The following is a 22,545-nucleotide window of genomic DNA, read 5'->3' on the forward strand; positions in this document are numbered from 1 at the left end:
AATTACTTTATAAGAAGGATTTAGTAATAACCGTAATAATTACTTATTATATTACTGATGATTAGGATTCAGTTCTTGACAATTACATTCTAAATTAGAATTTTAAGGATATAATGAAAATACGCTACGCACAAAAATACATTTTAGGATAAAAAATGAGTTGATTTTTTATGTTTTAAAACTTCTTAAATTCATTTAATAAACATCGTATCCTCGTTGTTAATTGAATCCAGAATGTTGGGTGTCGTTTATATAATTATTCTTACTTGTCCACAGAATCTGCTGACTTATCCAGCCATTAAGTAGCTGCAGATCATTTCTACATAACCATTGAACTTCCATTAATTCAGACTCTAGAGGGTTGTATGTTTATATCATAATTTGACTTTTATAAAAATGATTATTCTAAATCTTATTTTTCTGTAAAAATATACTGTGCTTTAAAAATCTGGATGATAGTATCAACCGCTCTTTCAGCCACTTCAAAAGCAACAGTTTGTTTAGAAATAAATTATGCAGTTAATGTCATAAAATTCAAATAAACATCAAACGAAAATTCTAAGTTTTAGACAATTCAATTTAAACAATAAAATGCCAAAGGTAGAAATTTTAAAAAAAATAGTTAAAAATTTGAATAATATCATCTATAATTTAAAAAAAAATAGCTTTTCATATAATATTAATAAATATTTATTACGCATCATTGAGGGAAAAAATGTCATATAATTAATTCTCCGTAAAATTTTACTTGAAATTTAAGGTTAAAAATAGCTGTGGCAATTCACTGTAACAAAAATCCATAGACCATATTTGGCGTTATTATCGCTCAAAAAAAAGATGCCAAATTTCAAAATGCAAAAATATGTAAATTCGTGTATATCATACAAAATTTTGAATAAAAAAGTCTAATTTTTTGCAGATATGCTCAAAAATACACCTTCTTTAAGATGATGGTAAAAATTTTATAGGTTATAATTCAAAATGTTTTTCGAAAAAATTTATAAAAATTATTCAAAAATAGAAATTTTAAAAATAAAACACAAAAAATGGGTAAATTTTATTTGGAATGAACCTAAATTTCGAAATGTGAGAGAAAAAATCAAAAAAGTTTAATGAAAAAAGAGATATTAATAAATATTTGCCAAATTCAATTAACATTGAAGAGCTAAAATTTTGAGAGGTAATATTTTAAAAACTACTCGTACGATTTTTACAAAACTTGGTATTCTGGCATAATTTGAGTCGTAAAATCGAAATATGGAAAAAAATTGGTATGTTATTTCAGAAAAAGTCTGATTTTGTGTCAAAATACCTATGTTAGAATAGTGATATATATATATATATATATATATCCTAAGTCGCACTTTCGAGATATGAAAAACGCAGTTTGAATTTTGTCAATCAGCCCAGTAGAACAGGAGATATAGCACTGTCCCATTATTTTTTTTGAGCAGTGTACCTCACCACTCTTTAATAAAATATTTTTTTTTATTATTATTTACAGAGCATCATTTAAAAGAAAATTACAAGATTTCTTCCTAATAATCAATTTTAACATTTAGACATGTCAAAATTGGGAAAGGAGGGAGAAAAAATATATTAAAAGTAAAGAAAATAAGCGATAGTTAACGTCCAGTTTACTGGAGTAACAGAAGGGATCACAGCCACAACTGACTCAAAATGATAGTTCATTGAACGGCAGTTACTAATAATTTTTCTGTACTTTCAAATAGTTTAATATGGAATATACATTTGTTTTCATAAATTAAATCAGTACTTGAAACAAAAAGAATACATAGTAATAGAATAATAAATAACATGAAAACTAAAGAAAACTAAGCTAAAAATGGCATTAGAACAGTATTTGCATATCATCAAGTTCAAATCTGTCTAAAAAAAAGGTCAGTTTGAATATTTCAGAATCTTTTCAGGATATTATAATGTTCATACATTTTGGATTAAGTACTGTTGTGGATAAAAACAATTCCTCAACACTACATCATCACTTGCTATCATTGCTGTTATTTAGTGCATTTTTCTATCATTCTGCAATAAACAAACTTCATTTAGACAGGGCTCGATTAGTCATGAGTTGACTGCATATCAAAAGGGATATATGCATACATTCAGAAGACAATTTTTTCTTTTATTATTATAAAATGCATAGTTTAAAGCACTTCATGATTGCTTTGAAATTTTTAGAGAGTTTTTCATTAAATTATACCATAAAAACTACTTAATACAATGAAAAGTTGGTACTTCTTGGTTATAATGTCCCCAATATTGAAAAGCCAATCAACCGAGATATCTCGCCAAAATCTGGCCGTATGTTTTTATACCTCACCACATGATTGTATATTAGCACTGTGTTGCATTTTTGCTCTCGCCATGTGTTGTTATATTAATCTTTTTTTTTTTTTTTTTTTTTTTTTTTTGAAAGCTTTTGAATTCCCATTGTTTACTTAAAAAATATTTTCATTGCTTTAATTTTAGGAATATGACATTAACATTAAGTTTACCAAGTAATAAGGTAGATGCCATATAATTTTTCAAGAAAGAGGTCTTTTACTTGACAAATAGGTATGTGAAAATGATCACAACATGAAACTTTTTGTAAATCATGAAACCATCTGAAGACGTTATGTTAAATATTTCAAAAAGAAGGGACTCCGTGTTGGTAATTGGCTCAGCGGTTCCAGAATATTGTTTGTCACTGCTATTAGATTTATGTTTTCTTGGGCAGAGGAGCCGATGTCCATAAAATGATATAACAGACAGCTTAATATGAGTGAAAATGCTGCAGTTGACTGGAACAATTACATCTGATAAAATAATAACAATGAAGATAAGGATTCTTCAAAATATTCTTAGGAAACGGCATGCGAGTATTATTTCCATTATTATACATTGTGCTTCATGAGCTTGGCAAAATTATAGTTGAAATCTTGGCACAAATCTAAAATCGCCAAATATGGTTAGGGGCTACCAGAACACAGAAGTACGAAAGTTTAACCCTCCGAGTGGCATGACCTCCTTTATCCAATTATGTGATTTGTTGTCAATTGGTATATGTTACTACAGTGGTGGCCAAAATTGTGGACACTTTTGGAAATTTTTATGTTTTTGAACTTTGTATGCTTATAGGAAACGTTACGTTTCACAAAATGCAAACTTGTATATATCATTTTAAAGAGAATTTATTACTGAATTCAATACAAAACACAAAATTCAATTATTTGCAATACAAAAAAAAGTTAAACGATAATAGTTTAGTAGGGTACCCTTTATTTTTTATTACAGCTTCACATCGACGTTTCATTGAGCTGACAAGAGTTTTAAGCTCTTCTTTCGTTATTACATGATGCCAGGAAACAATTATAGCCTCAATTAGTTCCCTTTTATTTGATGGGCGCCTCATTCGGACAAGAGTTTTCAAACGGTGCCACAAATTTTCGATAGGATTGAGGTCTTGACTGTTTCCTGGCCATGACAACAATTTAATGGTCTTTGTACGAAACCACTCTTTCGATATTTTGGCCATGTGGCAAGGAGCAGAATCCTGCTGAAAAATACACGAAGCATTGTTGGGAAAGATATCTCTGATGGAAGGTAGAAGTTTTGGTTCTAGAATAGTGTCAATGTACGAGGGTTGGAACTTTAATAGTGGCAACACAGCTGAAAAAACGCTACGCAACAAAACCAAAGAATATCGCGTATACCACACGTTAACTACATACCTACCTTACCTCTCAGCAAAAAGACTCGTCCTGCCTACGTCACGCGCATTTGGAGTGACGCAAAGAACGGATCCTTGTATTAGCTCGCGGTCTAAAGTAAGTGTTGTCAGAATGTTTTCAAAACAAGAACAACGATGTAGGATAAAAATTGAATGTGCCAGAGGAATGTGCAGGTACAGCACGACAGTGTCATCAAGGGCTTCAAGAGGCTTGCAGGGAATCTGCATTGCCTTACAGAACCGTAGCAAGATGGGTGAAAGCTTCAATGAAGGACGCCAAAATGTGGCAGACATCATGCGGCCAGGTCGTCCAAGTGTCAGCGATGCAGACGTGCAAGCTGTTGCCGCACTAATGGACAGTGATCACCACCAAACGATTCGTCAGCTGGCCGGATAAAACAGGATTAGCACATACGACTGTGCTGCACATTCTGAAGGAATGCCTGTCCATGAGAAAAATTGCTTCACGATGGGTTCCACATCAATTGACGGAAATGCAGAAATGGCTACGATACGATGCTGCCCGAACCCACCTAGAGCGCTATGAGCGCGAAGGAGATGCTTTTTTACGCCGTATCATTACACTGGATGAGACTTGGGCCCGATCGTACCAGGCAGAACTGAAACGCCAATCAAATGAATGGCATTATCATGGGTCACCACGACGTTCGAAATTTCGTCAGAACCCCAGCAATGTGAAAGTTATAGTGATTCTCGTGTACGACTGTGATGGTGTCATCCTAACACATACTGTTCCCCCACAGCAGACTGTCACTGCACAGTATTACTGCTCATTTTTGGAGCACAATCTCCGACCAGCTTTGAGAAAAAAACGGCGACACTTTCTGCAGAACGCTCCTCTCATTTTGCATGACCATGCTCGGCCGCATGCAGCGCAAGCTTTGACTGATTTTTTCAAGTGATGGGGCTGGGAAGTGCTTTACCATCCACCATACTTCCCAGATCAAAGCCCTTGTGACTATAACTTAATTCCTAAGATGAAGGAACCACTTCGTGGCACTCGCTTCCAAACTGTTCCTGAGATTCTTGCGGCAGTAGACCGGTCCATTCAAACTATCAACGAAACAGGCGCTGCTACAGGTATTCTGCGACTTCCACATCATTGGAAATGGGTTGTACACAATGCTGGCGACTATATTGAAGGACTTTAAAACATGGTGACATGAATCACTTTTGTATTCCTTGTAAATAAATAGTTGCCACTATTAAAGTTCCAACCCTCGTATTTTCTGGCATTCAGTGTCCCATCGATGACATGAAGGCGACCAATACCATCTGCTGACATGCATGACCAAATCATAACACTAACTGGGTTCTTCAAAGTTGCTTGAATACAGTCAGGATGTAGCTCTTCTCCTATTCTACGTCTTACATATTTTCGCCCATCACTACCGAATAACAATATCTTAGTTTCATTACTCCATATAACTTGTGACCACTGATCATCTGTCCAATTAATGTGTTCCTTTCCCACTGTAGACTTTTTTTCGTTGCTGAAAATTAAGATAAGGCTTTTTTTGTGGAATTTTACCTCTCAGTCCAACATCTGTTAATCTTCTCCTGATTGTTCTTGAACTGACAGAAACACCAGCATCATTCAGATCACTTCTGATGGCCGCTGATGACATTTTTCTATCTTGGAGACATAGTCTTTTTATTCTTCTGTCATCAATAGATGTAGTGCACCTTTTTCGGCCTTTTCCTTCTTTGTTTTTTATTGAATTTGTCTCCTGATATCGTAAACAAAACTTTCGGATTCCAGATCTCCAGATGTAGTCACTGAACTACCCACCTGTCTTGCAAGTGTCAATCTACTTTTTATTTGATGTCATTGCTTTTTGACTAAATATTAAAATTTTTTACAAAAATTCCTACTTGTAATTGCAGTGTAAAAGAAACAGGTCCTCCTTTTACAGAACAAAGCAAAATAATGAATTTTTTCAAGTGTAAACATGATGTCAGCTTCTACTGGCAGTTACTAACGTTTGATTGATTCTTAGAACAAGAACAGTGATTGGCCAGGAAAGCTAGGCATTATAAACCACTTTATAACTCTGTTTTTTATTTATATTAAAGTACATATAACTTTTTTATATTGCAAATAATTGAATTTTGTATTTTGTATTGAATTCAGTAATAAATTCTCTTTAAAATGATATATACAAGTTTGCATTTTGCGAAACGTCAAATTTTCTATAAGCATACAAAGTTCAAAAACATAAAAATTTCCAAAAGTGTCCACAATTTTGGCCACCACTGTACATTATTTAAAATAATTTCCTTTCTTTTAATGGTTTAGCTAACTTTTCTTTAAAGATTTATAGAATACAGGTTATAAAACTGGCAAGAGATAGAAATGCAGCAAATAAAAACTATTTAAGCATAGTTTTTCATAAGTAGTTCCAAAAAGCCACATTTCTTAGAGAGTTAAACAATGTAATATGCATATTATTAAAAGTTCTCTATTTTGAATCATACTTACGTGGTATACTTAGTATATAATATAAAGGCATTTTCTAATTGACCTTCGTCTAAGTACATTTTTGCCATCCGCAACATTTCCGCACCAGATCGAAAATACCGTCGTACTGGAATACGACGATCAATAAATACACTGCTACCAGTCAGTGCCAGATTTCTGATATAAGTTTGTGGATCCACCATCACAGTGGTGATATTCTCTGGTGCCATGATACCTCAAATTCAGATTCCTATAAAAACAAGAGAACATAAATGAAAATCTACAAAAAAATCTGATTTCATAATAAAATAATTATTTCAAATAAAATTTATCATAAGCTCTATGAACTCAAAATGAAGAAAGTTTGCAACTACAGTTTAACAGCTAATAACACTTAAACCAATACAAGCTTGACCATTTAATTCTTTTATACTTAAAATACATTTTTATTATTTAGACCAGCAATCTCTAAACTTTTTGATCACATACACCTAAGATAAAATAATTGTAAGCTATGCCTACATAATATAATATATTGTAATGTAATATAAAGTAATATAATGCAACATAATGTGCATGAGCTTTAAAGCCGATGCAATTATGATGTTCAGCTCTCCAAACACTAATCAGCCAGAGATACCGGCTAATGAGAGAAACATTACACTTATGTAATACACGATCACACACCTGGCATGAGCCTACTTGTTTGGCACGTATCCCACTTTGGATACCTCTGATCTAAACAGGATGAAATGCTTTCTGGCTATATTCAGAATGCTCATTTTAAAATATAATGCAGCAAGATTTTACATTGAAAAAAATGACATTAATTTGAGAATTTACTATGCTTTTATGGTTCAACATCCTGATTCGCCAGTTCATATCACGTGACCCCAAGTGATCTCATTTCACGTAAACTACGCTACAAAAATCTAATTCTCTCAGCAATTATCTACATTAATTTCAAGTTAAATCTTATTTTGGAATACAAGTTTAAATGAAAGAATTATTTCAATTCATACGAATAGCTTACTCAGAAATTATGTAAAACTGCAGTGCTTTACTTCGCTAGCGCATTCTCATTAGAATTGATAAGGTTAACCCTCGATTTTGCCTTTTCGCGTAATGGCAGACCGCACATTGAGTTGAACAATGTTAAACAAATTTCGCTTACTGCGCATGCTTGATGGTGTACCTTTGGCGCGGGGAGAAATATTGGTGACTAAGCAACCCTATGCTAGCTTATTCGTGATCACCATGGCCGTCGAGTGTGTTCGAAGGATGTTTACAACTGTAATGTTGTGGAACTTTGCTTATTAGTTAATTTAACATACATACCGATTGCACTTGTTTATTTTTCTAATATATATTTCATTGTAATTTGCCAATAACAGTGAATTTAATATTTGTTAACATATGTTCGTAATAATTCGTTATTTAAATGTAATTTGTTTACATGTTATAATTCAGTAATTGTAAACTGGAGTATCTCGCTTAGTTTGTTAGCATATATTCGCGCTTTTATTTTCTCATTTCAAAGAATTTAATAACTAGCATTAAGGAATTGTAAAATTTCTTCAGTGTTATTTGCAAGCACTTGTTATATTCCTCAGTGTTTCTTTATGCATGTACGAATGGAACGTATGGTAAATCCTGACTTGTTTTTATTGCTTAAAAGTATAATGAATAAATTTTCAACTAATATACCCTAAATTTCAGTCTTTTTCTGAACGAAAATTTGTACAGTTCCAAAGGAATGTGCAGAATTTCATAGATATTATATTTTACATTTTGAATGCAAACACTGCTTCACATTACTTCGCAATAATTTCAGCTTTCTAGTTGTTTGAGCAGTACAGCAAAAAATTGTATTTTAACACGGTAATTAATTTACATTTACATTATACTCTACAAAGATTTAAACGCCAGATTTGTTTACAATCAGATGGCGGTACAATCTACCATATACCGTATTTATCTTCTTTACAAATCGCGCCAACACAGTAATTACGCCAAATTGTTTTCTGGGCATGCGCAGTATGCGACATTCGTTTAACACTGTTCAACTCAATGTGCGGTCTGCCATTACGCTGCCTTTTCTATATTTTCGCCTTCGGGTGAACAGTGTGATTGCATTCTAATTGACTTGATTACCGCAAATGGTCTTAGGGCATAAAATTTAACTATCTTGTAAAAATTCAATGTAATTGTATGCCAGTATTGAAAGAAACAATCAATCTGATAAGAAATGGCTGCGACTTGTTTTGAAAATGAAGCGTAAAAGGTAACCAGCAAAGATATTCCGTTTGGCATCAGATTTACCATTACTGGCGACTTTATCGCCAAATCCGGCAAAACGGAAAAGTACCAAATATCTTTTGATAATCTGCACTCTGACAAAAAGTTTGTAACTCACTGTGGCAAAAAAAAAAAAAAAAAAACAGTTAATCTTTGGATTATGGTAACTTGGCGATTTTTTAGCGACTAACCCTGCTACAGCAACCTGCTAGTTTTTGTTTGGATGCCATTTTTATGGAACAAAAGTGCTTAATCATGACGAAGATTAGGTGCAAAATTGGGAGAAAGTGCAGAATCACAAATTGCTCGCTGCGTTTTTAAGAATTGCACATACACGGTATCCATTTACACATCAACCTGTTTTCACTTAAAAAAACATTCCAGAATTGCACAAAAATGGCATTGCGCACATTCTTGACTTATCCATGTACACTGCTAAAGTCCTAGCTGGTAACCTTTATCGCCTTACCAAAATGTCGCCAAATTACCTGTTACCATATTCCAAAGATTAGCCAAAAAAAATAGGCTATCTTCACTGCTCACAGATATTGTTCGAAAATAATAATAAAATGAAGCATTTTATAACAAGGAATTTTCTGAGATTTAAATATCTATATGGCCAATGTTTACATTTTTTATTGTTGGCAGATACTATTCAGTAATGATTAAATATAAAGCATGTAAACCTACATGTATTTAAAATACGTGCACAGTATGCATGTTTGTTATTACTGCATGCATACTCAAAAATACACCAAAAACATGGTATTTTTAGTATTGAAACAGGGAATACAGATAATCAGAAAGGACCCAAAAAATGCTTCCTAATTATTAATAAACATTTTGCAAATGGCACCAAGATTATCGATGAACTGCCAACGCAAACTATTCTCAAACAACCAATAATACTAACAATAATTTATAATTTGTTCATGATGAGAAGAGCTTCAAGTAAACCATGTGTTATCATATTTTCTTTTTTATATAAAAATGTTTAACAAACTGCAAACACTCATAATTCTTCCTTTAAGAGAAGAGGTCTGAGTATTCCACAGCAGTGACACAGCTATAGATAGGAAAGGTTAGGCAATACTAAATAGGCCATCCATTTTAAAGGCCCATTACATTTGATTTGTGAATATTCAAAAAGTAATAATAAATTTCTTGCAGAATCTATCTTTGATATTTTATACAGATTAAATTTTAAGTTTTCTAAATAAATTACGTTATTAATTATAAAAGTTTTATATTTTCTTTTTAAATATTATAAAAACTAGAAATAAAATTGAATACCACAACAGCCTATCTTGCTTGCTATGAATCCAGTGCTGCTTATGAATTCTTGTGTTTACATATATTGGCCTGCTTGCAGAATACTGGCACTATTATCAACTGCACATACACAATCTAATCCAAACTAGCATGTTTGTTTTTGATAATCATTTTGCAGCCATTTTGGTTGATCTTTGGATTATGGTAACTTTACGATTTTTTGGCGAAAATTTGGCGACCAACTCTGCTACAGCAACCCCCTATTTTTTTTTCGCTGCCATTTTGTCTTCATGAAGTAAAGACATGTTTCTTTTCTTTTTATTTACTCAACACTTTTTCCAACAATCTGCTAGCTGAATTACACTTATGCTAGAAATTTTATGAAACAAAACTGCTTAATCATGACAAATATTAACTGCAAAATTGGGAAAAAGTGCAGAATCGCAAACTCCTTGCCGCGTTTTTCAAAATCGCACATACACAGTAACCATGTACACGTCGACTTATTTTTACTTAAAAAAACATCCCAGAATTGCACAAAAATGGCATTACGCACACTCTTGACTTTATCCATCTACACTGCTATTTTCTCATAAATTACAAAAATTTGCACAAAAATGCAGGAAAATTTTGTGAATCTTTAAATTCGGTAAAAAGGACATATATGAAATTACCTGATCGCAAAAAAGTATATACCCTTTCCAAGGATGGACATTTGCACATATAAAATAAATAAAATATCCAAAAACTTTTACCTCTAAATTATCTATTATAAACGTCACCAACGAATTTAAAAATGATTACAAATACTTAGTGTCAAATACTTAAATTCTTTCCATGCACATTTACTTCTACTCAAATGTATTCCAAAATACTACAAACATATAACTCTCAAAATCACGATCATTAAATTAAAATATAATTAAATTAAAAAACACTACTTAAAAGATAAATAAGCACATACATTAAATTAATAAAAATTAGCTTACAATCCTAATTACTTTAAACTAAATCATTGCTAATAACAATTTTCCAATAATACCATATTAATTTATTTACTCCTTACATTTAGAACAATGCATAAAAATAATATCCTCAAATAATTAAAAATACTAACTTACCTAATCTTCTACAGAATCTTGAGTGCATGGCGGATCACAAAATGTCCATTTTCATCAGGTTTCTTGCACCGCCATTCAAACTATCTGTAATATCCTTCCTTTCACACAATCTCATTTCATTCCCACATATTGGACATTCATACTTATCCGCAATTAAGCAATTCTTTTCAATTACACATAAACGCAATAAAAATTTCGGATTTACTTTATAAAGGGCCATGGGATCCAAATATTAAACAACACTGTTTCACAGAACATAGAATGAAACTACTGCTATAAAGTACAGCAGATATTTTTACAAATATACCCCTTTTTCCGATTAAAGAACAGTGATTCGTCCATTAATGTCACATGACATATCTCATGATCTCTCATTTCCCTCACACAAAATAATGCGTAATTGGAACCGAGTACTTCTCACATTATTCCCAAAGTCCTAGGTAGTAACCTTTATCGCCTCCAAAATGTCACCAAACTACCTGTTACCATATTCCAAAGATCAGCCTTTATTTTTACTGTGTCTTTTATATTTGAGCATAAAAAGGTATTACTGCACAGCAAAAAAACTGTTATCACAAACAAACCAGTTTTAGTTAGATTTCAAGTGCACATTTGGTGAAAGAGGTAACCAGTGCCCTATAGAAGTGTACATGTTGTATTTCATTCTGCAAACTCTTAAGAAATGTTTTATTAGTTGTTGGCTAGAAATAAAATTCAAAGGTAAGAAATATTAAAATAATTATTACGATTGATAAAATACTATATCAGTTAACCCGCGGGAATGCGCGTGGGGTGTATCATGTACCACCTCTACAAAAGACAACCACCCTACAAAATACCCACCTCAACAAAAAAGTAGAATACAGTCAAAAGTCGTTAATCCGGACTCGTCGGGACTTCGGCGATTCCAGATTATCGATTTTTCCGGATTATAGATCATCAGTTTAAATCTGGTAAGATGGCATGCAGAAATTCTAAAATTAAAAATATGAAACCGTAATTTATGGTGTGTATTGGTGTATTTAATTATGGCAAAGCTCACTAGGGCTATCTGCCTAAGGGGAGGGATGCCTTCGTAGAGGACTTTCTAAGGGAAACTGGCTCGTATACACGTTACACATGGAAAAACCACGAAAACACCATTGCAGCCAACCCGTTCGCGGGATTCGAACCTCAGACCGAACTACCAGTGTTCAGCGACTTTACCGCTCGGCCGCTGGTGGGCCCGTAATTTATGAAATAAAGAACAATTATGATCTAAAGGGTATCAAAATTTACAAAAAAAAAAAAAAAAAAAAAGCCTTATATTTATTTGTTTATTTTATTAAACATTTCTTTCAATGTAAGTTGTTTAAGTTGCTTCGTTTTATGTGATAATACTTTCTCTTTAATTCTATAAACAGACATAATTTCTTGTTCAGTTACAAAGTTCTGTTGTTCAAGTCCCGTAACTGCTGTGCCGAGAATACCGACTAACTTGTCAATCGAAATTTTTTCGTTTTCACTAACCTCTCTGTCACCTTCTTCATGTCTTTATCCATTTTTTGCAGCAATTCCACTTTTTGTTTGATGGACATCGAAACATACTTTTGTTTTGTAGATCCTTTGGGAGCTCCAGCATCGGAAATTCTATTTGACATAATCAAAAGTTCAAGTTTACTTTTATCAAATTGCTCTTACAGTTTGCAAAAGATAATAAGCCGCATCCAATTCGAAGATTAAGAAACAACGCAATCATCAACATTAACTGAAATAGATAATTAGATAATTTTAGCTTATACCGTCCGTTATACATTAAATGCGCACGCGAAAACGTATTCTGCTCTTGCACACACGCACATGCGCAGTCGTAAAGGTCTTACGCGCACGTGTAAACGCCTATGTGTATGTGTCAACGCGGCGCATGCGCAGAAAGTTTTTAGCTTTGAGGTCCGGATTATGGGTGTCCGAATTAACGACTTTTGACTGTATTCCTAACTTGTGAAACTGTGATTCTGTGCTGCTTTCAGTAGCTGAGTTTCCAGCAGTGGATGACTTTCAGAACAGCTTTTCCGTTGCCTGTGCGTTTCAGAAAAAGATTTATCAGTATTTTGTCGCAACTGGGGTATAAAACACCCCATGCGCCTGTCCGCGTAAGTGCTTTTGTGACTGAATATTTATTTGAGAACTTTATTTCTAGAGTGAAGCAGTAAATATTTTCACTTGTAAATGATTTCAAAGTGTTTAAAAGTATATTTTTAAAGATTTCTGAACTTATTATGGCAAATGGAGATGGAATTGCAAGTGGAATTACTCTGAGAATTATTAGAAATAGTTGAAAGTGACGAAGATTGCATTTCGGAAACTGAAAATGAAGATAGGAATATTTTCTACACTGTTTGGATTTCAAAAAAAAAATAAAACATTAATTTCTTATGTTCCCCAAAAAAGAAAGACTGTTCTAATGCTATCAACATTACATAACGATGATGCTATAGATGATACTACTGGAGAAAAGAAAACGCCAGAAATTATATATTTTTATAATATGACTAAGGGAGCAGTGGATACTGCGGATGACATAGCAGCAAGTTTTTCAATTGCCAGAATAAACAGGAGGTGGCCAATGCTAATTTTATTTTCTGCACTAAAGGTTGCTGCAAATAATTTTCGAACTGTTTCGACGTATAATTCAAACGAATATATGAAATTCGAAACAACTAAGTATAAAAGATGTGATGAATTTTTGCCCTCGAGCCAAGGACAGAAGAACACAAATGCGATGTTTAAAATGAGAACTTTCTGTGCCAAGAACACATGAATGTATTTTATTCAAAGTGTAAACAGATAAAATAAGGACTGTGTATTAGAGATGCAATAAGACCAAGGAAATGATTTTTATTTTATTATTATTTTCATTTATCTTAATTTTAACTATCTATAGGCTTATTTTGGAAATTAATTTCTTGTAACCCAAGTATTATTCATGTATTATAGAAGAAAATAAAGCTTTACAATGAAATAAAATTACTTTTACCGTATTTTAAATATTGGGGTATGTGATACCCCACGCACCCACTCTAGTAACTTTTCTTGATGTTACTTGACTCACCTTCCACCGGGTTAAATTGGATAAGAAAAAACAATAGAATGAAGCTCAAAAACGAAAAAAAAAAAAAAAAAAAAAAAAGAAACATGGTGAAAAAAGAAAAAAACTCCCAAAATTAGACAACTTTGTTATTAAATACTATATCCAGTAAAAGATTCTTCAGTAGATATTATCTCTGTCATTAAGGCTGAAGAGTGTGAACAAAAACTATTCAACACAAAAAAATTTCAAAAGAACTGATTCATCGTTCCCCCCCCCCCGAAAAGTTAACCCCGATTATAGATGACAAAACAAACCTAAGAAAAATTTAAAAAAAAAAAAAAACTTAATAACGCTTCTTCAGGAAAAGAAATTTTTCAATTATGGAATACTACACGTATAACTAATTTCCACGGAAATCTCTATTAAAACTAAAGCACATATATTAGTAATATCAATTAGTCAACATACACATTACGAAGAATTTAAAAATATTGTTTAATGTAAAACAAAACAAAATTAATTACCGTAAGACTTAGTACATTTGCTTAAATTTCTGTGTAGAAGTTCCTTAGCAAATACAGTTTTTTCTTCTGAAAGATAAAAATCCGCTGCAGATAGCCATATACTTCTTTCGGAATATCCCTACAAATGATACAATTACTCAGCCTTAATTTATTGTGTATTGCCTCAAAAAATTTCACTAACAATTGAAATACATCACAATCAATATCTCAACAAAACGGAAAACCCACCAAAACAAATATTACGCTGTCATTAACCGGTTACAATTCTAACCTCTTTGCAATTCTTGTGGCTGCGCGTGAATCTGCGCAAATGATCAGGGAGGAATCAGGAAGAAACTAGCATCTGAGGGGCTAGACGCTTGTTACTACTACCAGGTGTTATTAACATGGCCTGCGATACGATCAGTGTATGCCACACACACACAGTCTCGAGTGTCAAGATGTAACATCTTTTTACTCGACTTCTGAAAAGGATCGTGTAGGAGGAGAAAGAGAAGCGTGGAAGGAAGTGTGGGAGGCGGAAAAATGAGAGTGAGGTCCGCACTAGCGGAGGCGAAAAAAGGGGGGTGGCAAGTCCAGTGTCGTTATAAGATGTAGCCGCGGGTGGTAAACCGCAGAGTCAGTTTAGAGTCGGTAGGATGTCATTTGGGTACCGATGTTTTTCTCTGGGATGCGGGGAGTGTCTGAGAGTGCTAATAAGGCTATCACTGTGGGTTTGTACTGAATAAAAGAAGTTGACTGCTAATCGTTTAATATACTCTTGAATAAGTTCGATTCGAAGGTCTCTGTGAATATAGATGTTTGGAATATACCAAGGAGCATTGATAATTTCTCGTAGAATTTTATTTTGTAGAATTTGTAATTGTTTAATATTGGTTTTAGCTGCATGTCCCCAGATCGGTGCCGCATAAAGGAGGGCTGGGCGAAGTATGGAGCGATATAGAATTAATTTGTTTGTAGTATATAAGTTGCTTTTTCTACCAAGAAGAGGTCGCATAGTAGTTGTGGTGATTTTAAATTTTTGTACTATGGACCGGAAGTGGGTTCTGAAGGTAATTTTTGGTCAAGGGTGACTCCAAGGTATTTGGTTTCATTAATCCAGTCTATTTCTTCGTCAAATATTTCACGGGATGGAGGATAATATTTCATGTTTCCTTTACGGAAAATTATTGCCTTAGTTTTATCAGTGTTAATTTTAATCCTCCAAAGGGTGAGCCATTTTTCCAGTTTTATGAGATAGTTTTGGAGTTGGTTTACGGCAATAACTGTGCAGGCTTTAGTAAGTATGGCGGTATCATCGGCAAAGAGTGCAAGATGAACAGAAGGGTCTTTAGGGTTGTCTTGTGTATAAATATTAAAAAGGTACGGCGAAAGTGCCGACCCCTGTGGGGCACCAGCATTGTTTACTCTGGTGGTAGAATAAGCAGTACCGATTTTTATTCTGAATGTTCTGTTGCTGAGAAAAGAGGCTATTAAGCGAATAAAATGATCTGGAAAATTGAGAGTGATTAGTTTGTAAATAAGACCTCGATGCCATACCCTGTCAAAAGCTTTCGCGATATCGAGGAATATAGCACCGGTCGGAAGCTTGCAGTTGTAGCCTACAGTGATAATGTTGATAACTCTAAGAAGTTGGTGGCAAGTGCTATGATGATTACGAAAACCGAATTGTTCTTCTGGGAGAAAATTCATGGAAGGGTGAATTTTTTGTATGTGGAAAAGTAGAATTTTCTCAGTAACTTTAGACAGATGGCTATGTAAACTGATAGGGCGATAGTTCTGTGGGAATGTTGGATTTTGTTGCGGTTTAGCAAAAACAATTATTATAGCTTGCTTCCATGAGTTAGGAAAATGAGTGAATTTCATAATGTTGTTGATTATCTTAGTTAGGCAGGTAAGAGCGTTGATCGGAAGATGCTTCAGTGCTTTGGTCGAGATGCCATCGTGCCCTGGGGCTTTCTTCGTTTGTAAGGCGCTGATGGTGTTGGCAACGATTGTTGGGGTAGTCAGGAAAGTGAAGTTGTACGGAGCAGGGGTATTAAGGAAGTTATTGACCACTTGGTCGACCCGTTCAATATGGTTATTGTCGTACGGAGTGGGATTAAGAGTAAATGTATCTTCCATATAGTCCGCAAAAGATTTAGCTTTATTTTCTTCTGTATATGAAATTCCACTAGGTCCATGGATAGGTGGAATAGGTTTATAAGGTTTCTTGAATTTGCGGGAAATGTCAAATAGGGAATTGTCCTATACAGCTAATTTATTTAGGAAATTGGTCCATTTTTGGTTTTTGAAGTTCTTGATTCTTCTGTTGATTTCTTTTTGCATAGAGTTTAGTTCGTGTTTGAGTTGTGGATCCCTGGTGGTTTGCCATCTTTTACGGATCAGGTTTTTCTCTTTAATACTATTTCTTATATCGGCAGGCAGGGGGAGGAAAGGCTTGTTCACATAAAAAATACTGGTGGCTTCCTTTAAAGCAGAATTGATGCAGTTGGTAATTTTGAGACTTCGTGTTCTAAATCTTCTTTATTGTTGATGCATGGGTTACCTTGTATGGAGTTATTCAGAATTTCAGAGTATTTGATCCAATTTGTAACTTCTATACTTCTGTCAAGTGAGGGGAGGTATTTATTAATGGGGATTTCAAATACAATGGGGTTGTGGTCGGAAGACAGGGCGGAAATTACAGAGATATTGCATCTGTTAGTAATGTTATTTGAGATGAAGACGTCAATTGTGGTGGCGCTATTGTATCCGTAATGGGTGGGTTCGTCTGGAGCATGAATGTTATAATTATTTGATTGAATGAGTGCAAATATGTCATTTCCTTTTTTGTTAGCAGGTCTCCGTTCCAGCAGGGCTGTTTGGCGTTGAAGTCCCTTCCGACAATGGTAGAAGTATTAGAATTAAGGAGGTGAATTAATTCTTGTAAGCTGGGATTATTATTTGGTGGAATGTATATATTAGAGATTGTGAATTTTTTATGTTCTATTACAATTTCTATTGTGTTACTTTCGAAAGTGGTGCTGGGATTAGGAATTTGAGAGTGTTTTATGCTCCTTTTAACAACAAATGTGATGATGCCACCGCCTCTTCCTGTCTCACGATCCGTACGGTAGGTGTTATAATTAGCATAAAGTACTTTGAGTGCTGGTTTAAGGTGAGCCTCTTCTATGAGTATTACGTCAGGTTCAATTTCAATAATGAGGTTGGATAATTCATCTTTTTTATGGTAAAGACCGTTTGCGTTCCAAGAGAGGATTTTTATGTTGCACCTGTTCTTGAATTTGTTAGAATTAAAGATGATTTCCTAGTTTTTCAATGATTTCGACTACTGCGATTATTTTATCAATAGGTGATTTCTTGGTTTTAATGTTTTTGAGTCCTTGTATCACTATTGTCCAGATTGTTTTTAGCGAAGAGGTCTGACAAAGTCAAAGAGGTCTGACAGGGTGGATTCTTCGGTGCTGGTAGTTTCTTCTGTTGGATTTTCGTTTTGAATGGAAGTTTGAGCGAGATTTTCGTTACTGCTTGATGTCAGCGGAGGAAAGTCGTGTCTTCTGTTAGTCCAGGGAGTGATTGCTGGTGGAGGACTGGGTTGGAACTAAACTTGTTTGTTTTTTGGTCTGACCGGACAATTTGAGAAATTGGCTGGATGAGGACCTTTGCAGTTATAACATAAGGCTGGCTAGTCGCGATTATGGGTGCATTCTATAGGTTTATGATTGCCTCCGCAACGGACGCATACTCAGTCTCTGGTGCAGAGCAGAGAACTGTGAGCAGGGAATCCCTGGCATCTATAGCATTGTGGAGGACCAGGTTCCTTACGTAATGATTCTATTGATACGTTCATATAACCTATGCGTTTGATTTTGAATACTTCCTTATTTTCTTCTGATTTTCGTATATGTACTAAGAAAAGCGGCATTGGTTTATTTTTTTTTCTGTTTCTTAATAGTGTAATAAAGTTAACCTTGAATCCTTTGTCAAATAGTTCTTGAGTGATGGTTCGGGGATCTGTGGTGATGGGTAAGCCTCTTATTATGACTTTTAAAACTTTATCTTCGGGCAATAAGTAGGTGTGGACTTTAAGCTTTGTTTCTTCAACTATTTTGCGAATGAATCGATGTGAGTCAGAGTCTGCAGGCTGTATTTCAAGGCGGCGTCCTTTTAAGGTGCCAGTTATCTCTTTTCCGGTTTGCTTGTTTAAGTTTTTTAAGTATTCATCCGCTTTTGGTACGTCATCTACGACAATAATAGGCACTTTATCAATTCTGCTTGTTTGGGGGCTGGAGTTTGGTTTTCTATTTGCGGGAATGGTGTCACTTTTGTTTGGTTGGTCTTTTGGGGTAGTAGTGAGCTGAGTGGCTGATTCATCTTCGTTGTCCAAATGCAAGTCGTCTATTTGGTTCTCTAATTGTTTATATCGATTGCTGGTTTTGAGAGAAGGCTCCTCATCGGAGTCAGAATCCGTTTGTCTATGGCGCAGTTTTTTTTTTTCTTTGTTCTTTGAAACCACTAGTGGATTGAAGTACGTCGCAGAATTTTTTAATCTCTTCAAATTGTTTAGCGAGCTTTTCGTTAGAGGTTTGTAATTCGTTTATTTTTGCATTGGCCATCTCGTTTTCCTGCATACGCAGTTGATTAATGGCTTTTACAAGGAGAAAGTTTAGTTCTTTTTGATCACTAGCGGACATAATCACATTTGGGCCGTTACGGATATCTTGGATACCTTCCACCAAGGATCTGGTAGTTTCGACGTCATTGGATAAAGTAATTTTGTGACTTAATATTTGGAGAACGTTGGGTTCATCATTGAGATGTCTCATGTGAGGATTTTCTGAGTTTGGAGGTGAATTTTCCATGTTTGTGTTATTATTAGTTACATTTATGTTTGTTGTGTCATATTGATTAATCATGTGAGGCAAATAGGTTGGAAAAAAGGCCTAACTAGAGGCCGTACCCGAAGGTACCCTTATCAGCACGGTGAATAAAGAGAATCAGAAGAGAAAATAAAATACGACCTGTTTTATCTAGCGAAGGATGCAGCAGTGGAGTTAAGGCGACGCTTCTGCGAGGCGAAATCCAAAGAAAAAAACAACCCAGAGCCCGTGAGGGGAGGTCGATGAACTCGGTACAGTAGTGGGAGTGGCAGCAACGCAAGGAAACGGAGAGCGAAGAGATAAGACATCTATCTCGAACGCTGTCCCACCTCGGAATGAGTGTATGCCTTTCAGCAATTGCGAGAAATCGAAAATATTGAAAATTTCTCAGCCTCGCAGAGGAAAAATTATATACGACCTGATACAGCATCAGTTCTCAGTTGTTACAACTCTCAGGGCTAGTTACAAATTAAATAATCACAACAGGGATTATTAATATAAAGATTTTAATATGGATATCTCACACATTACTCTCACAAGTGCATACATATAACTGAGGGAAAAGAGAATTTCCCTTAGTTCGCAGTTAAAGAAAAAATAATAATAATAAAAAAATAGTCCAATCAAATGCGGCGCTAATTCTGTCGACTTCGCACAGCCGTTATGTAAGCGTCTGTCTGCAGCAGCCGTCTCCTACATCAGTTTTCACCATCCGACACCTCCTACGAGGGACACACTTCATGTGCCGTTACTTCTAAGGCTCCGTGCGGAGCTCTGTAATTACCAATCTTAATGCCGGACGCTGATCACGTGTTTCTGCTCTTCTAGACTTACCCAGAAACTTAGACTATCATTTCGCCTCTTGCCGCCATTGATATAATCACCCATATGCCATGATATGCAATTTAGCAAAACGTATTTTATAAGTTCTCTCATTTATTGATCTCGCCTTCGGGCGCGGTGTATTTTTAAATACACCTCTTAAATTTTTAACTTTATGGCCTATGGTATAAAATGATAATATACTGGTAAGAGCTCCTAGCAGCTAAAGCCAGCAGTAAAGATATGATCCAAGATCTGTAATTACTCTGGAAAGTACTGCTATGGTATAATACTGTAATATTGCAGAATAATACTGTAATATTGCAGTATCCAGTTCTTAGTTTTTAGTTCAAAACTGAGAGATCTCCGTTCGAGCTTCGCTTTTTGGATGCGCTCTGTAAAATGTGTTTCGGTATTATAATCTTGCGCTGTTGCAACTGAAACTAGTAAGGTATTTGATCCTTACAAAAAAAAGCTGTCGAGTAATTAGGATTATTTCATTACAGAATACGAAAAAAATCGCCGAGTTTTTATCTAACTTCCCGACTCGTAATAAGTCACATTCGAGTGACGTCGGAGTAGTATAACCATGCATGAGTATCTACGTAACTATATAATGTTTTCAACTGCTATGCACTGAATAACAATCCTTTTCACCAAATAAAAATCTTTTTAATATAGATTAAAAAATACCGTCCTGTCGATCAACCTCTATCTGGGATTTTGCAGTTAATATAGATATACTCCATGAGGGTAGTTAAAACCCTGTTTGATTCACACTCATAATTAGAAGCTATCTCCATGGCGCTCTACCATTACCGTTTAGATGGAAGAAGTTAAAAATGCGAACTCTGAGAATATTATAGATACGTTTGCCGCAGTAAGGAAAAAAAAAAAAAAAAAAAAGGGGGGGGGGGTGGAAGAGAAGAAAGCAAAAAACATTGTAATTCGCTTACGGAAAAAGAATATCATAACCATTCTCAAACGTGAGATGATGATAAAGGTTTTTCGATTATTTTAAGTTTGGATCTTGTAAGATAACTGTGGTAAAACGACTAAAATATTTTGAAACCAAATTTTATTTTTTCCCCACGACCAAACACTAATCATGCTCAAGAAAGAAATAGAAAATAAATGATAGAATTGAAATGATATGAATGTTAAATTACGTCCAAAGGAGCGTTTTTTTAACATTTTGTCTGTTACCTTTATTTATTAAATATCGTGTTCTACGTACGCAAACTATAAAATTCAGTTTAACAGCAATATCGAAAATTAATTTTAAAATGAGCCTATCTTTAGAATTTCCGATACAGAGTCTCGTGCGCTGGATACAAAAAATATCTGTACAGTGTTGCCATTACTCGCTTTGAAATGATCAAGTGTCTTAATCAAAAATTCGTTAAAGTTTTACAAAATATGAAATCGATAATAAAACAAATTTCAAATTTGGGCTTCCCACATGCCCATATTCGCAGTAGGATTTCGTCATTCAAAATTCTATGGCTCTATGTACCGTTGTTTTATCACAATGCGAGAAACATACATACATGTATGCAGATTTTTCATTATTTAATTTCTTCAAATATATTGCAGGTCTCTAACATTGGGTGGCAACAGTTTGAAAAGTGAAACGGACATTTATAGTGAACCAACGCAAAATCTCAAAACGAAAACAATAGTCCTTCAGGAACAAAGCCCCTTTAGACTAATAATGTTTTATGTTTTTCCGAATGGCAACAGACTCGAATGAAAAGGGTAACAACGCATTAAAGTGGAAAATTATGTTTCGAAACTAATAGCCCTTTTGAGCTAATAATTAATATAAGTAATAATGAAAATAATAAATAATCATACTCCGAATTCAATAAAACGTAAAGATATAAATAAAAATTAAGCAAATTAAGCTAAATTAATCATAAAAATAGTTAAATGTTCCGGCTAAAATTGCAATTTTACTCGAAAACTAACAGCATAGCCAGGATCTGGTTGAATTTAACCTCTAAATATAGTACTATAATGAATTACTTCAAGCGATGATAAAAACAAAGATTTTTTATTTTGCAGCTTACCAATGAAAAAAGGTTAGAAGAAAATTCTAGAAGCAGTGTGACAATACGAAAGGAAATTTTAATGGAGAAGTATGAAAACAAAGAAGGAAGTTAGACATGAATTTTAAAAGTTGATTCAATTTTTAAGATTCATTAATTACCAAAATAAAATTTTATGAGATTAAAAGACTATTCTGCTGAAATCGTGGTTCTGTTTTGTGGAAGAAGTATCGAAACCATTTTATTTAGGACCCTGGTAGGCTCTAGATGTAACTAACTGCAAGTT

At 34.3% G+C, this 22,545-nt stretch overlaps 1 protein-coding gene across 6 annotated transcripts in view; it reads right to left on the bottom strand.

Annotated features, from left to right (window-relative positions):
• The window catches only part of LOC118186057 (STAM-binding protein-like A), a 99,326-nt gene that overhangs the window by 47,992 nt on the left and 28,789 nt on the right, over positions 1-22,545 (bottom strand). Inside the window, exons 1-3 of one of the 6 annotated variants that reach the window (XM_085813310.1) lie at positions 14,732-14,929; positions 14,519-14,621; positions 6,240-6,468 (exon numbers count right to left, since the gene is read on the bottom strand). In XM_085813310.1, the coding sequence (XP_085669436.1) occupies positions 6,240-6,448 (209 nt within the window). In that variant the 5' untranslated portion in view covers positions 6,449-6,468; positions 14,519-14,621; positions 14,732-14,929. Of the gene's footprint in view, positions 1-6,239; positions 6,469-10,909; positions 11,076-14,503; positions 14,944-22,545 lie in introns of those variants that run through there. The other 5 variants (XM_085813308.1, XM_085813309.1, XM_085813312.1 and 2 more) reach the window with 5 other exon arrangements.

This window comes from Stegodyphus dumicola, chromosome 3 (genome assembly GCF_044657685.1).
Source record: "Stegodyphus dumicola isolate Sdum_Otavi_A_Nest chromosome 3, ASM4465768v1".
Classification (NCBI taxonomy): Eukaryota; Metazoa; Arthropoda; class Arachnida; order Araneae; family Eresidae; genus Stegodyphus; species Stegodyphus dumicola.